Source organism: Pyxicephalus adspersus, chromosome 4, assembly GCF_032062135.1.
Source record: "Pyxicephalus adspersus chromosome 4, UCB_Pads_2.0, whole genome shotgun sequence".
Taxonomy (NCBI): Eukaryota; Metazoa; Chordata; class Amphibia; order Anura; family Pyxicephalidae; genus Pyxicephalus; species Pyxicephalus adspersus.
In genome coordinates, this window is record NC_092861.1 from 33,778,728 (window position 1) to 33,795,193 (window position 16,466).

Genomic DNA, 16,466 nt, shown 5'->3' on the forward strand with positions numbered 1-16,466 from the left:
AAAAATAAAAATGCACATTAAAATCATCCATTTATAGCGTATGAAAGAGTTAATGGCATAACTTCATGACTGGAATGAAGTTTTAATGACCACATGGTCAGCGTAGATAGATAGTAGATAGTAGAGTGTGAGTGTGAGTGTGTGAAGGAGCCCTTTCATCAATACGGAAAAAAATTGCCGATCTCACGCATGCGCAATGAGACCGGCAAGTTTTTCTCAATCTATGTCACCTGATCTCACGCCTGCGTGGTGCGAGATCAAGTGACGCAGGAAGAAGAGAGGAGAAGATGTCAGCACCTGGCGCTCTCTCTGCACTAGGCTGAGGACAGATACCGGGACGACGTGGGACGTGATGAAAGAAACCGCCAGGCGCATAGATGGATCTGTGGGATTGAAGGTAAATGTGATTTTATTGTTTTGGGTTTACTTACGCTTAAGGATAAGCTACAAGTGCTTTTTAAAACCTGGAATCATATATTCCTTATGAATACAGACACAACAAGCATATGAAAACAAATGTGGTATTTAAAAAAAAAAAAAAAAAAAAAGTTCTTGGCATCTAATAAATCGGAGTATATTAGGTATATATTTTTAATTTGGGATGACTTGCTTATGTTATGTATATTATATGTATATCCTATCTGTGACTTGATAGAGGATTACCTTTGCTTGATGCTCTTATCCTGGGCAGAGCATTGCCGCTATGCGTGTTCATTGTGCTTGCCACACTCTGATCTTTGCCATCCTCTGGAGGAAAGGACAGGAGGAAATCTTCATTACTTGTGGTTTGGGCATTCTGTTCATCAACAGCTGTAAGAGTTCAAAAGAATCCAATAATCAGTATGCTTTGAGTAACACAATGAATGGGGCAGGAAGAAGATGGTACAACTTATCCTTAAGACATCCATAGATTAACAAAAACAATACATTTCTGTTGATCCAGGGAACATCTGATTGCCTCATGGAATCAGGAAGGATTTTTTTTCCTGTTGAAGCAAATTGTACCAGGGGTTTATTTTTGCCTACCTATGAATCAACAATGTCCATAGGGTTTTATATCTGGGATATGTTTACTTCTCTAGGGGTTGAACTTGATGGACTTTTTTCCAACCTGACCTACTATGTGACTATGTAATAAATTATACACCATCTGCTGCATGCCTGCACAGCATGTAGAAATGTTGAATGGAAGTACCACTTATCAAAAAATAGGAATATGTGAAAACCCAAACAATGAGAAATATGTGTTCACCAGTTTAGAATGTTTAAACACAAATGACAACATTTCTTTCTCTGATTGGTTTCTCTTTTTTGTAGAGGTCTGCAATTTGATTTGATTTAACCCCATGGGCAAATTGCCCATGGTTACATGGCCAGCAAATGCATCCAGATTGTACCCTTTTTACTCCTCCTGCTGTCTGTGCTGCTCTCAAGTTCCTAGCATCCAGAGAAAAAAGTTCACACAAGACCTACTGCATTCAGTGTTCTTTGTAATAGTCAATGGCAGAGTGTTACTAATGTTGGATCCCAAAAAGCAATGGATAGCAATGAACAGGGAGGGTGGACAGTGTCCAGTGGAATTCCTATTTCTACCATGTCAGATTGCAAGTGCTGAAATCCCATTCTGCTGCCCAAACTTTATCCATTTTTCAATATGCCCCTTACATACCTAACCTCAACCCCCTCCTTTTTAATGTGTGATAATACACACCTAACCATTCCCCACCTAACTTTAACCTCCACTTACTTGTGCTTAATTTTAAACCACCCTGTCCAGTGTCCAACATAGCACTCATATTTGCTGTTCCTTAGCTAAGATTAAGTAGTTCTACATTATTCATGTAATAACTGTTTTAAATATAAACCTTACGTCCTTTTGTAGCTCATTAGTATGTTTTTTTTTTTTTGCTTCATGTGCCCTAAATACCTAGGCACTTTTCCCACACATCATGCTACACCCCCCTAGAACTTGCAATAGGCTGAACACCATATGTATCATTGTAACTGCATCTGTCTGTTGACGTTATTTGTAACCCAAGAGAAAATGTAAATTGACAGCAGATTAAAACACATTGAGCACCACTGGCAAGTCCCATACCTCTTCCTCATCTTCTATTAGTCTGCTTTACCTACAGTCTAAACCTCCGTGGACTTTTATGCACAGTTTTTCAACTAGAGGTCTGCTAAAAGCTGGCTTCTCTAGTGAGCCTGTGCCTAGGAGCAATGTAGTGATCTGTGTGCAGTTTATTTGCTTTATTTATTTATTTCTGTATGTCTGTTTGTTCTCCCACAGCTTAAAGCAGTACTTTACTCACATGGGAACTTTTATACTGGGTAGTTGGCATCCCCATATATCTATAAAATGAAATCAACAGAAACTTTTTTGCTTTTGATATGCGTATAAGATAAAGTTTTGAATTATGAGTTAGCAGATGGCAAGATGCAAATTCATTTGCTTAATATGTAAATTTGTAATGATGACATTTGTATCACCTACCTTTCTCTGCCTGCTCAATTATCTGTCGAATGGCTTTCTTCAGGCTATTGGCTCTCAGCATAAGCTGTTCACGAGGCCTAAAACTCTGTGATCGCCCTGGAGAAGGAGACACCACTGGAGGGCATGTGGCATTTTCTGAAGACTCCTCTGTCTCCTCATCTATTGTGGGGGGAGGCTGAGATAAGATTGATGTTGCCTGAGACTCCTCATTCAGGGCTTTAAGGAGGGAGTCTAGCTTCTCTCGAAGAACAGTACACTAGGAAATATAAAGCCATGGGTAATATTGGAATATGTAACAATAAAATAATGCTCATTCTCATTTAATTACAGACAAAAGTTCTTTTGTTTTTGCTGGTCTCAATTTCAAAATGATACTAGGAAAATTGTTTGAGATATAACAAGAGCATTACTCATTTATTTTTATTTAGTTTTTTAGTAAAGCCAAATGCCACCTTTAGAAAAAAAAAGGATAGCTTATAAACATCAATCAACAACTAAAATATGAAGCAATATTTTAATGGTTTCAATGCTTTATTCAAACTTTGGATCACATGCTGTAGTGCAACAGCTCCAAAATTCAATAAAGTAAATACCGGATAACGTGTTACGGGCAGACCAACAGCTACTACTTGATGTTTCTTCCTGAACTACCAAGTCCCAGCAGCCATTGTAAATAAATAGCTATGTCGGCACAATATTCCCATGTTTTAAACAATAGGTAGGTGCTTAATGGGTGAAATTTCAAGAGTACATATTGATTTGCTTCACCCATCAACAGCTGTTGTTTGAGAATGAGAACATGAATGAGAGTCATTGGATGATTGTGTTTTTTTAGTTATTTAGTTATGTGAGATATTTCTTTTCACTTTCGGGTATTGACAATGATGGTACCAACAGGAAGGAGAAAATCTGCATCTGCATCTGAAACACACACACAGATGACAAGGGTTCTAGTCCACTTCTCATGTACAAAAAGCAAACCCGGTATTTCTGTGTGTGTGAAAAAAATGCCAAGCAGAATAATTCTGTAGCTACTACAAAATAGCTAGTGTGACTAGCTAGTGTGCTTTGTGTTCAATAAATGTATGCATGTCAAAGGTAAAAATAGGTGTTACAATGACTTATACTCATTTTAAAAGCTGCATTAAAAAAACTAAAGAAATGCCAGCAATTGCCATGAAGATGGAACACACTGGTTCTTTAGATCTAGAATCTGGAATATAAAATACCTTTCCTGCCATTGTTTCGGATTCCTCGCAACTCTCTGTCATTTTTTCGTAGGCCTTTCCAACACGGGCAACAAAATCTTTTACAGTTTCACACAGGACCCTAAGAAAACAGAGAAAAAAAAATTTTAGTTGGTTCAATTTCAGAAGTACAACATTTTCTTCCACCATAAGTAGATACACTCTACACAGCCTCTGTATTAGGTACACCTGGTTTTTAGCAAAATAGATATTCAATTTTTGTGCAAATATTAAAATGGGGAACTTGTGATCTGAACAAAACCATTGTAAGATTGATGCCAGATGCAATGAATGCAGCATTTCAGAAATGCCTTACCTCATGTCCTGAAGTATAGGAAAACTTACAGAGAATAGTAATCAAACAATGCTATGTAATAAATACTAGCTTGGATATTTGTAATGGTTGGAAGGGCCGGATTTAATCCCCTGTCAATTCGTCTTGTTCAATTCTCTTTACACTTTTAATTTCAATTGCTGTTAAAACAATGACTCGTTCTGCCACCTAGTGGCCATTTGTCAAAAGTGCACAGCTGTCACAATAAGGAATGCTATGGGTGCACTTAATTACAAGTCCTCCACTAAACATATCTCTATCTATATCACAAAAATGTCCAACTAAAGTGGAATCTGTAATATAATATAGCTAAACCTATTCAGAAAGTCACTGCTCTGCAACTACTATGCTGATAGTAGTGTGTGTCTGCTTTTATCACAAAACAGCACTGCTGGCAATTGTTTAAAGTCCCTATAGAACCTATTGATGGTAAACACTCATGTAAATAATATTTCTCAATTATAACTACAATTCTGCAAAATGAGGAAAGAGCAAACACAACTATCAATATTTGTTGCATCCTCTGTACTCTATCACAGCGGTCCCCTCTAAAACCACTAAATTTACGGACTCTGGACTGCACATGCATGGGGAGATGTGTGTCACTCAAAGGGGAAGAAACTTCCCCCCAGAGTGACGTCATGATGGCAGAACCCCCCACTCTCCCATCGCAGGCTCAGACCTGTTTGCTTAACATCCTGGGGGGACAGTAGCCCAGTGCTGTGGTCGCAACAACAGTTGCATCTGGATGTTTAGCAAGCAGGTCTGAGCCTGCAATGGGAGAGTGGGTTGTGTCCAGAGAGACAACCCACCTCCCTGAGGCTGTGATGCATACAAGAGACATGGTCTGTAGCTTTGGCTGGTGCACCCCCCCAAGCAGGGTCCTTCTTTTGGCCCCGCTGGGGGGTGCACCGGCCAGAGCTGCGGACCACAGGTTGGGGACCACTGTTCTGTCACACAGTGTCTGCTATCCACATCCCCACTTTATAGATACATGCTGTGGAAAGATTAATGTAAACTAGACCTTACTCTGCTCAATTCTAAATGACTGGCACTTACTTAGCTGATGAAATAACCACAGAGTGTTGGTCTGAGCTGAGTATCTGAGATAAGTGAGCAGCTACAGAATCTTCATAAACCAGAATTTGTTGCACCTGGAAAAAAGATAAATGTTCAAAAGCTGCAATCACAATGTATATATTATAGGAGTGAAGATAAATGGTCGACTACCTTGATACCAATCACAAGATGAATTAGAACTAGTACTTTTATTAGTCTATATGTGGACTCACCTCACAATCTTCACTTGGTTCTGATGTTATGCAGGGGTCTGGAACTTGAGCTGGCAGTTTGGTCTCATACACCATGATACTCCACCTGACAAGGACAAATCAACAGCTTTTACAGAATCTGTTATAAAAAATTTAATGCCAAAACAGAAAGATAAAAAAATAGAATTATATCCACTACATCTATTCTGCCATCAGAAGATATAATAAAATTAGGAAGCAGTCAGTAAGTATTCTTCTGCCCTTAGCTGCAAATAGGAATAAAAAACAATGTGTAAGCCAAGTTGACGAAGGTATGGTGTTCATTACATGACATGGATGGTTACTAACTAGCCAAAAAACAGCCATATGTAGTTTGGAGGAATTGCTCTGTAACATTAGGCATGTGCTAGTGCACTGTTTACTAGTGGTTCTATGATTTTGGTTTCTTTTTAGCCCAGTCCAACATGACATGCCTAGTTATACTTAACCAATAAAATAAAAAATAAACTTCAATTTACCTATCCAGCATTTTAGTGCCAGCCCTCTCAAGCTTCTCCAGTATTTGGGGTAGTTGAGCATCATCATCACATGCAGATCCCCAGCCAAGCACTCGTGCCAAGTCATTCCCTGTTCCTAAAGGCAACACTCCCAGTTGGCACTAAACAGGAAAATAAAAAAAAAAAACATACCAATTATGGCCTATTTTGGATATTAGGTGCATACACCAAATTAAATAAAGACAACTGTGGTATGTTCTCATATCCCCACATTTTATCTCTGAATATACCATGCAAATACAGAAAAATCTCTGCGAGTCTAACAGAAATGTACTCTGCTACTAAATCTATTTACATACTGACAACAGCATTTCTGTGGACCAAGTTGTGTCCACCCTGCCCAATTTTCTTTTGTTAAAACTACTCAAGACGAGGTGGGGTAAGCAGGTGAGGAGAGTGGAGGGAACCTATATTGTATACTGATAAATATACTTTAAGTGTTATCAGAGTGGATAATACTTGATGCAGAACTGCAATTGTAGAGTGATATGTACTCCACAATCCGCCTGTGTGCTTTCATCCTCTGTTACAGAACAAAAGCTACACAATTTAGGAATTTAAAACAACAGTTAAAAAAAATCTGCAGAGCTACAAAACTTTTTCATTCAGGGAATCTGTCATTAAATAAATATGTAATCTGCAATTGCTAGTCTTCTGCTAAACTGCTAGCTGCCCGAGAAATCAAGAGATGCTCTAAATCAGAGCAAGTATACAGCACAAAGTCAGAACTCCTAACCTACACTACTACACTAGATATAAATTAAAGTTAGAGGGTTGGTATGATGCTTGGCAAGTTACACTTTCAGAAGTTAGTCAGCAATGGAAGCCCATTTATTTTTCCCTTAACAGCTCTCCTTTAAGAATTGTATCAGCATTTTTTGAACATAATGATTAGACGTGACATGAATATTACAGCTTTAAAATATGTTTGCAATACACAAATACATTAGCCTTCATTTACACCATTATTACCTGCTTGTGAAGATTTAGGGCATCTATTTCAGAAAGAACCCAGCCTACGCTTCCATCTCCGCCACACACCAAAATTCTGAAAGTGTCAAACTTTTGGAACAAACGCAGGCTAAACAAATAAAAACAATAGGTATTAGTTTATTACTGCAAGTGGGACAAAAACATAATATAAAATAACCGGGTATTATGATTTCATAGAAGCTAGTTTATGTTGTCTAATCAATACAATAAATTGCTGCAGGAAATGATCAGAGAGAGAACAGAACCGGCCCACTCTCCCATCGCAGGCTCCCACATTTGTTCTCCCTACAGAACCCCAAAATGATTGCTGTCACATATGGAGTTTTCCACAGCAAACTCAATGATAAAATCTTAAATCATAAAAAAAAGGCAAAAAAGGAAATGTGACGGAAAAAAACAAAAATATATTTTGATCAGACAATGCTTAGCCAGCAGAGCCCGGTGTACTGAATATTTTCTTTTCTTTTTGGCACTTGTTTGAGTGGCTGCTTCTGGCAGTGCAAGGATATGGTACGCAGTAGAGACCTGTGCTATGATGTCTGAAGCTAAACAGAAAGTCCAAGTATCTCAACATAGAAAACACATACAAATGGCTGCAGGGGTCCAAGGGCCACAGGTTGTGCACTAGGCATCAATTGTGCACTAAATCAATTGCTCATCAGGTTTTCCAAATGCATAATCATAGCTGGAATTAAATTAGGAATGTGACGCAAAGAAAAATCTTACCCAAGATGGGGTCCACCGTTCATAAGATCAAAAACTTGAGCTGGGTTCAACAGTTGCTTAAAGCGTCTCAAGAATTTTACACCTTGGTTGTCTCCACTCTTTGAATTTACAAACACAAGCAAAGGGCTAGTGCAGGAAGGGGGACAGGTAGCTTTCCAGAACCCTGTAAAAGTCAAAACAGAGAAACATCAATGATCCGCCATATGATACAAAAACTTTCCTCAATTCCTATGGTTACAAATGGTTTCAGCACTCACCATCTGAATCTATGCTATTTAGGGCTGTTGGGGGGATTACAGACACTTTACACAATCCAAGTGGACATTTTTTCGGTAGCAGCTCCTTACAGGATGTATGTACCTTAAAAAAAAAAGTGACACATTACACATAGGAAAAAAAACAGAACTAAAAAAACTTTGAAGATGTCTAAGTCAGTCTATGACTATAAAACTAAACAAACGTAGGTGTACTTTCATGCTACTGAAAGTGCAATGTCAGAGTTTAAATACTTAAGTTCCTCTTGTATTGCCCTGTCTAATCTACAATAGTAGGGGAAGTAAGGAAAATACATAAGATGGGTCAATGCAGAAGGGACTTTTCTATCTATGCTACAATAGTGGGGAAGGGGCATTTTCTTTTATACAGAATAGCACATACTGTATTTAGTAAAGATACTGGATAGCTGTCTAGCTAATAGAAAGCTTCAATTTCACTTCAATCTACACTTTATCTCCTTTTAAAAGAGTTCACTTTTCAGGTATATGTAAAAGACAACTCATGCAAACACACTGTTAGAAATGGGAAGACAGTGATTTTTTTTAAACTTTGTGAATGTATCCTTTGCATACAGAATACTATGGAAATCAATTCTGCACATGGTAAATTAGACAGAACCCTAAAATACAACTATTAGCAAATGGAAAAAGTGATGAATATAATTAGTAAATAAGGCTAATGGAAATTACCAATGCAATATGCTTCTTGTGAACTGCTGCTTTTGTATGTTGGGGTTGCTGTAAACACAGGTTAAACGGTTTGGCAGATTTATTGTGGAAGGTTTTTATGACTAGTTATAACCCAGAGATGAAACATTTTAGAATTTTCCGTTGTATGACTATGTATAATCATCAGCTCAACAAACATATGCCTGATGTAGTGACCATACACATTTCTGACATATTCTGACACATTCCATACACATACTGAACAAATACAAAAGTAAAAAATGAGATTTAAAGCACACCAATGCAGGAATTTATATAGGACTATTGACTGGAAATCTCCCACTAAGATTACTATGAAAGGATCCATGTATGTTATTCTTACACCTAATGACAAATAGCACAATAGCTGTAGCTTTTGTTCTCATCACCCTGGAGATGATTGTACACATTCCCTTTATTTCACAATAATGTCCTTTATACACTGTTTGAAGCGTTTCTCAGTTCCTCTCTCCCATGCAGACATACTGTCACACAGTACTAAGGATGTCTATGTATTACTGGCAGTAATATTTTCTCAGCTGTCAATTACTTAACATCCTGTTTTGACAATGTCATGTTTTTCAAATATCAATGTTTGTATAAATTTAAAACTAACACACTAGCCCCCAAGCACCTCCATTCCATTCAAATGTCACAAGTGAGATCAATTCTAACCATCCACATAGTATATGATGCTGCTGAATTAGTATGGCAGGGTATCTCCACAAAATGTGTATGTATATACAATCATTGATACACAGATGCATGATTTATTTTGCAAGCTGAGGTCATAAACAGATTGGTTCAGAACATAAATAAAAGTTAAAAAAGGGATCTTCTCTCCATGCCACTTATTCGACCTGTAGCAATTTATGCTGGAGATGTGGTTCGCAGTACAGTATTGGTTAATTATCTTCTTTCCAGATTGGCAAAAACCCCAATTGGGATAGATCCAGTGACTGAATGCACATGAAAGCCCTTATGGCACATGTTCTTACGACAGCCAGGTGCCTGGAAATCTACTAGTACGCCTTCTATTTTGGAGCACTCGTGTAGGTGATGTTAGGTGAATGGAAAAACTTTCCGCCAGACTTTATAACTACCTGGAGAAGTTTGATGAGATATGGGCCCCTTGGGTCAGGCGGTGTCAATGGGCATCATATGATACCACTCTCATATTGAGTACAGGCATAGTCCTTTGCATTTTATTACCCCTGCTCCCCCCCTTTCTTTCTTTTCTTTTTTCCTTTATTAACTCTATTTTACCTCTTCTTCACTCCCACATTACCACTTTCCTTTTTTCTCATGAATCCTTACTTCTGGTATTACATGGGATGTTTTTAACTTTAATGGTTGCTTGTGTTGCATTGATATATTATAATTTCGATGCCTAATTATTATTCGGAGGTGTGTGATGGGCTGGGGGTCTTTTCATATGCTTAGCTGTTTTGTAACTATAGCAAAGGCCTTGCAGAGTAAATGACTATAGTCTGTATAAAGCCGCCTTAACCTACATGTGTTGGTAGTACCTAATGTTGTTTTTTTTTCTTCTAATGTTATCATTTCTTATTGTAAAATCTGATGTAACACCTTCCTACTGTTTATGTCTTTTTTTACTGTTATGTTTATTTATTGAAAATTTACATTAAAAAAAAAAAGGATTTTCTAATTCATTCAGCATACCACAAGTCTGTAAGAATACTCCGGTTTACATTTACCTAGAACTATTAGTCTATGTACTTTTACACAAAAGATTTCAGCATAATAATTTAGTTTAGGTTTCGTTGCAATGATTACAAGCATTGAGGTAGCCTGCAGTACAACACCAGTAACGTGCACACAAGCACACAGTGATGGAAACAGAACAGGTAACATTTCCCCACTTATTACTCCTCACTTACTCTAATAAAGTACTTGTATGTGCTTACTGTAGGTCTCCATAGAAATTAATGAAGGTTAAGTCTTTTATTTTTCTCTAGGTAACTGTCAGTACAAAGAAAGTAAGAAAGCTAGGGCCTGGAATTATGTCTTCTGTCAACACAGGCTGATGAGGTCCTTTTACTGTCTAATCTGTTTGTGGTTAAATCTGGTATTACTTCTATGGAGAAGAATGTTTATACTTTACTTTTGACTTCTAGCAAAGTTTCATGTAAGACATGGTTACATTACACAATGTGCCGTGACACATGACAAGTGTTAGCATTTGCTAGCGTCTGTTTGCTGAGCGTCTGTGTATACCGAGCCATAAGGCTTGAAACAACTGTACACACTGAGCTGTTGGGACCTCTTACTTTAGGTGATTGAATTGGTGGCAACACAAGAAAAAGGCATTATTTAGATTTGGCAATTGGTGCCACAACAAAAAAGCTGCAATGGCACAGGAAGGAAACCAGCCCATATCTGTATATGTAATAAACTCCATTACTTCATCAAGTTTAAGAAAGTTTATCGGTGACACAATTACCAGCTTAGAAAATTTTTCAAATGTTCTCCAGTATAAAGAAAGAATGGCTGAGGGATATTAAATTTGGCATGTAGAAAACTACAGTAAAATATAGAGATGCTGTCAATTACAGTCCATTACTTTTTTTAAACTGCACGCTATGGGCTGAAGCTTGGCTTTTTTATATACATATACATATATATATATACACACACATACACACCTTCAAGACATTTTTCACTTTAGTGTTATTCCTGTCCTGCTGCTATATTTATTAAACTGTAAAGTCAGACACAATATATTTGAACTGGTTAGCTACAAAGGTACGCAAGTCTATGCAGGGTCTTGTACAGCCATTCTCAACAAGGTTTAAAAAACCTTTAGAGTTTTCCAAAGGTTGCCTTCTTAAGCGGTGGCAAACCGACCTCTGACATCTTTTTTTGACTGAGTATTTGTAGGGCCAAACTTACTTGGCAGAGCCAGTGGCATGTCACCAAATATAATTTTTGACATCTGTAAGGGTTCTTCCTTTTTGACCACCAATGTTAGAGTGATACTAGTGATGTTTAGGACCTAAAAATTATTTAAAAGGATCTTGTGAGGTAAAAAAAAAAAAAAAGTTAAGAAAGTAATGGATAGTGTCTTACCGATGCCTTGCACCACAGACACTGCCAGTCCTGTAGGCGAAGCACACTGCCACAAGTCTTCTCACATACTGTACACTTGGCACTGACAGGTAGGTTCCCTTCCAACCACTGATGTGGCATTGAAACCTGCGAAGCCCAAACACAGTAACAACATTTATTTAGCAAAAGGTATTCTAAACCTCATTGAGCTATGAGAGAGAAAAGGGCAAACTGATGCTGTCAAGCCATACTAACCCCATCCTCATCCTCTATGATGTCTTTCCCAATAGAGGCCAAAGTGGTCCATTTGCAGTTATTTGTAGCCCTTACGGCACATCGCTTGTGAGACTTAAACTTGCACACTGCAAACAGAAAAAAAAGAAAATCAGATGTCACAAAGCCAACTTTCGCAATAAGCTGCCACCCGCCTACAATTTCTTCCCACCCAGCTAGAAAAACTTTCTGGGTTGAATACTGTACTACAATTCATATTTGACAAGTACTGTCTAATCACACTTGGTACACCATGGTGAGAGATTTGACGGATCAAATTAACCTTGGACAACAGTTATCCAGCCACTGGAATTTTCCCAGACCAAGCTGAATTAACTCAGAACATGTAATAAACTGTTAAACTGTCAGCCAGGGCAAAGTTCTGAGGATCAAATCTTCAGTCTACTTTTCCCCTCCAAAAACATATCACCTTGAGATGGAAGGAAATGTATAGATTAATCTGTTCTACAAGGTTATTTGCTGCTAAATGATCTGATCATGCACATGTTTATACAATAGACACATCTGTACTAAACTTTTTTACTGTGATAAATCATAATACTTTTTAAGCTTTTATCTTATCACAAATGTGAACAATACAACAAGAACAGTAGTAATTCACTATTCTAATTGTTCTGCACATGTGCATTCAAAAGAACAAACCTAAAACAGAAAAAAATGTGATAGTATTTACATGTCCCTTTCCACTTCCTGGTTGGATTCTCCGGTTGAGAAAACCGGGTGACTTTTATTGTGTTAATAGAACTTTTATCAGTGGGGCTTACTCCAAAATCAACAAATTACAACAGAGAGACAACATATCTCTGGTGCTACTGATATACAGCCCCTATATGGAAACCTTTATCAACACAAAGGCGTCTTGTAATACTCCATAATCCACAAAGCAGGAAGTCAGGTCACACCAAAGTCAGTGACTTTAATTGCATAGTTCTTTATGACACTCTGGTAAGGGAAGCTTATCAAAGGTAAGCAACAGAGATCCTCCCAGGCCCCCTTGATGACAATGGCAGCAATTGTCCAACCACTAAGGCTGGATACACACATTCAATATTAGAAGTTCGAAAGGATCTTTCACAATCCCTTCCAAAGACTGAACGATGCATGAACGAGTGTTGTACATACAGCGCCATTGTGCTCCAAGAGAGGGGAGGAGGGGGGAGAATGACGGAGCGGCACTCCACTGCGCTCTCTCCTGTTCACTTCCATTATGATCGTTCCCCATTCACGGATCCTCCAGGATGGATCCATGGACGACAAGTACTGTACACACTTCAGATTCCTGTCCGATATCAGCCCAGAGGCGATTATCGGTCGAGAATCATCTGACCTGTTCGTAGCCTAACAATGATTTTTACGATTAACATTCACAATGTTGCAAGTCAAATTGTCTTTGGAGCACATCAAACAAGTAGGCTTCTCTTTGTTTTAAGCTAGAAATGTAGAAGCTGATATTGCTTGCTTGTGCACCCAAGTGTGGAGTTTTGTGTTGTCACATCACCACTATGTATTACTGATCAGGAAGTATGAGCATACCAAATAAACTGGCACCTCATACGCTTGCTATGGCACAGTGCCCGTAAGTGATAAAGGATCAGGATGCCAACCAGTATCCCACACGGTCAAGTCTAGTAGATCCCATGTTTCATTTCTGACCAATATTCTTTATAGAAGATTTCTATCTTTAGTTCCCTTAGGAGAAACCCCTTTACTTTTGACAAAACCATTTCCACCTATTGCTCAGTTATGTGAGTGTTTGAAGCAAGCCACCAAATAGCTTTAAGGTTACCACCGCTTGCTTTGTTCTCTTCCATCTAATAAAATTCCCAAAAAGTTTTGTTCAACACATTTTTAATTTGTTTTATCTAGTGTGGTACATAGCAAATAGAACAGTGACTCCAGAAAGCCATGTCTGAAGAAAATTCTATATTTTTATAATCATTCAGTGCATCCGTAGAGAAGTGAATAGGTAAGTAGTGGCCCATCAGATTTAGACTCTGGAGCTGGTAGTTGATACTTGTGCCCAGGTTTCAGGACATATGGGAGTGCTCGGAAACACTAAAAAGGGCAGCAACCTTTGCGCTCCAAAGAAAGTAGTCTTCTAATTTAATATATTGAACAATCGGGATTCCCAAAATGTGTGCAGAGGGAAAAAACAGAAAATTTTCTTTAAGTACAAACTGAGCTTAAAGAAGAAAGAATGACCAGATGTGTTTAATACACATTCACCAGATGTATGAATACCCTATTTTTACCAAGCAGTCAGACAAGCACCTGTAACAGAAGCAATGTAGCACTACAGTCTACACATCTTGTGAATGTACTTTAGTCACTTTGGTAGCTAGTGTGGTGTCGCTCCATCTCCAGTGAGATTCTTTAGGTTCAGGTTTACATGGGAAGAAAATCTACCATTTTTTTTTGGTTTACTCTTTACATTTGTTGTGCCATTGACTGATATTAAAAATCAATATTTAAGCTGGGTTGAAAGTTGTAGGTGGGTGGCGGCACACCTGTATTGTGACTGAACTCTTCGGAGTGCAGCCTATTGATTTACGGATTATTTTAGTGGCGTATTACTTTTTGTGCAGGAGGTATGAAAGGTTTCTAGAGTTTATTTTTGTCAGCTTTGTTTACTGCTTGTCAGACATGACAAGATGTTATAATTACATCTGTACAGTTGGGTCATATGTCCATTTCTAAATAAGGCTGACATTGATTATTAAACTACAAAAATAGTGAGTATTACAATAACTATGAAAAAGAAAACAGATTTTGACTTCCATCTGTTATGTGCTTATTTGAAAAATTTGGGGCCAACTAAAGTCGTTGCATACACATAATTATTGCATATGCAATATTTGTCATTGGAAAGGATCTTTAACAATCGTTTCCAAAGACAACCGACTGTACGATGCATTAACGAGCGCTGTACATACAGCACTGTTGTGCTCTATGGGGAGGGGAGAAGGACGGAGCAGCACCCGGCTGTGCTCTCTCTCACTTGCATTACGATCGTTCGTGGATTTGCCAGGATGGTCATATGGACAACGAGCACTGTACACACGCAAGATTCTCGTTCAATATCAGCCCTGAGTCAATTATTGGACGAGAACTATTGCACGTGTGTGCCTAGCCTTAGTGCTTATAACTTGCTGTTGACAGATTCAGATACATTTTCTAAAATAATGCAGGACACAGTAACATGGCATTCAATAAAAGACCAATGAACACTAAACAGAAAATGTGAAGTTCAATCAATAATTTTCTATTACTTAGGTATGCCAAGTACTGGTAAGTTATAGAGAAACATTTGTCTCTTTTGTAAAATCCCATTTCCCTAACATAGTCACACAACTACTATGACAAACAGTGTGACTCATTTGTAAGGAATCAACCTGCCTATATATTCCTGGATTGTAGAAAGAAATTGGAGTAAAAAAAGAGGAACCCAACACAAACCCCACAGAGGTATTGCAGTGTGAGATGTCTGTGATGACCACTGAGCCAATTTGCTGTTAAGCAATGACAGTGGTCTCACACTCTCCAATGAATATTCCCCAGCGAGCTAGATAGGTGTTTAATCACATTTTACTTTTTATTCTGTCATCAATATAGATACAGGTGATCCACAATAAAACCCACCGCAAATATATCTAGTTTACAGTAAACATGTAAACTGTATTAGCATTGTCAGAACACTCTGTTCAGTTAGATTGCTATAATGACAATGCAAACATTTAATCTTCAGTAAAAGTATGAATGCTTTAGTAAATAGTATGGAATCCCAGCCCTGCCCTGCGGCAATGGGTGACTCATTAAAGAAATAAGTAGATACAGTACAAATTATATATTAATGCTAGCTATAATTAACTGAACCGTGATTAACAGTCCATGTAACAGTTTTTGGGACATATTTCAAATCTTTATGTTAACTAATGCTCAGCATAATTTAAAACTTCGCTCCAGGTTTGACATATCACAGGAAATATGTTATAACATTACAAAAGTTTGACGTATCACAGGAAATATCTTTTAACATTACAAAAGTAAGATCTTGGGACAACAGAAACACTAAAACCTCAAATCACTAGTGACAGCATGGTGGCTTAGAGATAAAGACTCCTGTCTTCAGATTTAACACCCATGAAGGGTTTTATTTGTAAAGACTTTGTATTTTAAGCAATTAAGTTTGGGTGCATTGCTGCATAATTCAGCTGTAAATGTGTTTGTAAGACTATGGTAAGCATACTGCAGTTCAAGCAATGCAAACTACTTACAAATGTAGATATCTCCAGAAACCAGTTAAGATTACACAGCATTACATATGGGATTTCAATTGGTTTCCTCTTACATACCTTCACAGGAGAGTCCATGGGAGGTGACCCCGGAAAGGGCTTCTCGGCACACATTGCAGTATGTGGGTCGAGCATGGGAACAGGCATACCAGTTGTGCATTCCCGAGAAGTGGTCCACACTGTACTGGGCAGACTAGAAGCAT

General features: G+C 38.0%; 1 protein-coding gene across 1 annotated transcript in view; it reads right to left on the bottom strand.

The window, feature by feature from the left end:
* DGKD (diacylglycerol kinase delta) overlaps positions 1-16,466 on the bottom strand; it is a 60,434-nt gene that overhangs the window by 13,544 nt on the left and 30,424 nt on the right. Inside the window, exons 5-16 of the mRNA XM_072410121.1 lie at positions 16,324-16,456; positions 11,933-12,039; positions 11,699-11,824; positions 7,883-7,985; positions 7,626-7,788; positions 6,879-6,987; positions 5,868-6,007; positions 5,371-5,455; positions 5,138-5,232; positions 3,727-3,826; positions 2,498-2,753; positions 664-810 (exon numbers count right to left, since the gene is read on the bottom strand). Of these exons, the coding sequence (XP_072266222.1) occupies positions 664-810; positions 2,498-2,753; positions 3,727-3,826; positions 5,138-5,232; positions 5,371-5,455; positions 5,868-6,007; positions 6,879-6,987; positions 7,626-7,788; positions 7,883-7,985; positions 11,699-11,824; positions 11,933-12,039; positions 16,324-16,456 (1,564 nt within the window). The remainder of the gene's footprint in view (positions 1-663; positions 811-2,497; positions 2,754-3,726; positions 3,827-5,137; positions 5,233-5,370; positions 5,456-5,867; positions 6,008-6,878; positions 6,988-7,625; positions 7,789-7,882; positions 7,986-11,698; positions 11,825-11,932; positions 12,040-16,323; positions 16,457-16,466) is intronic.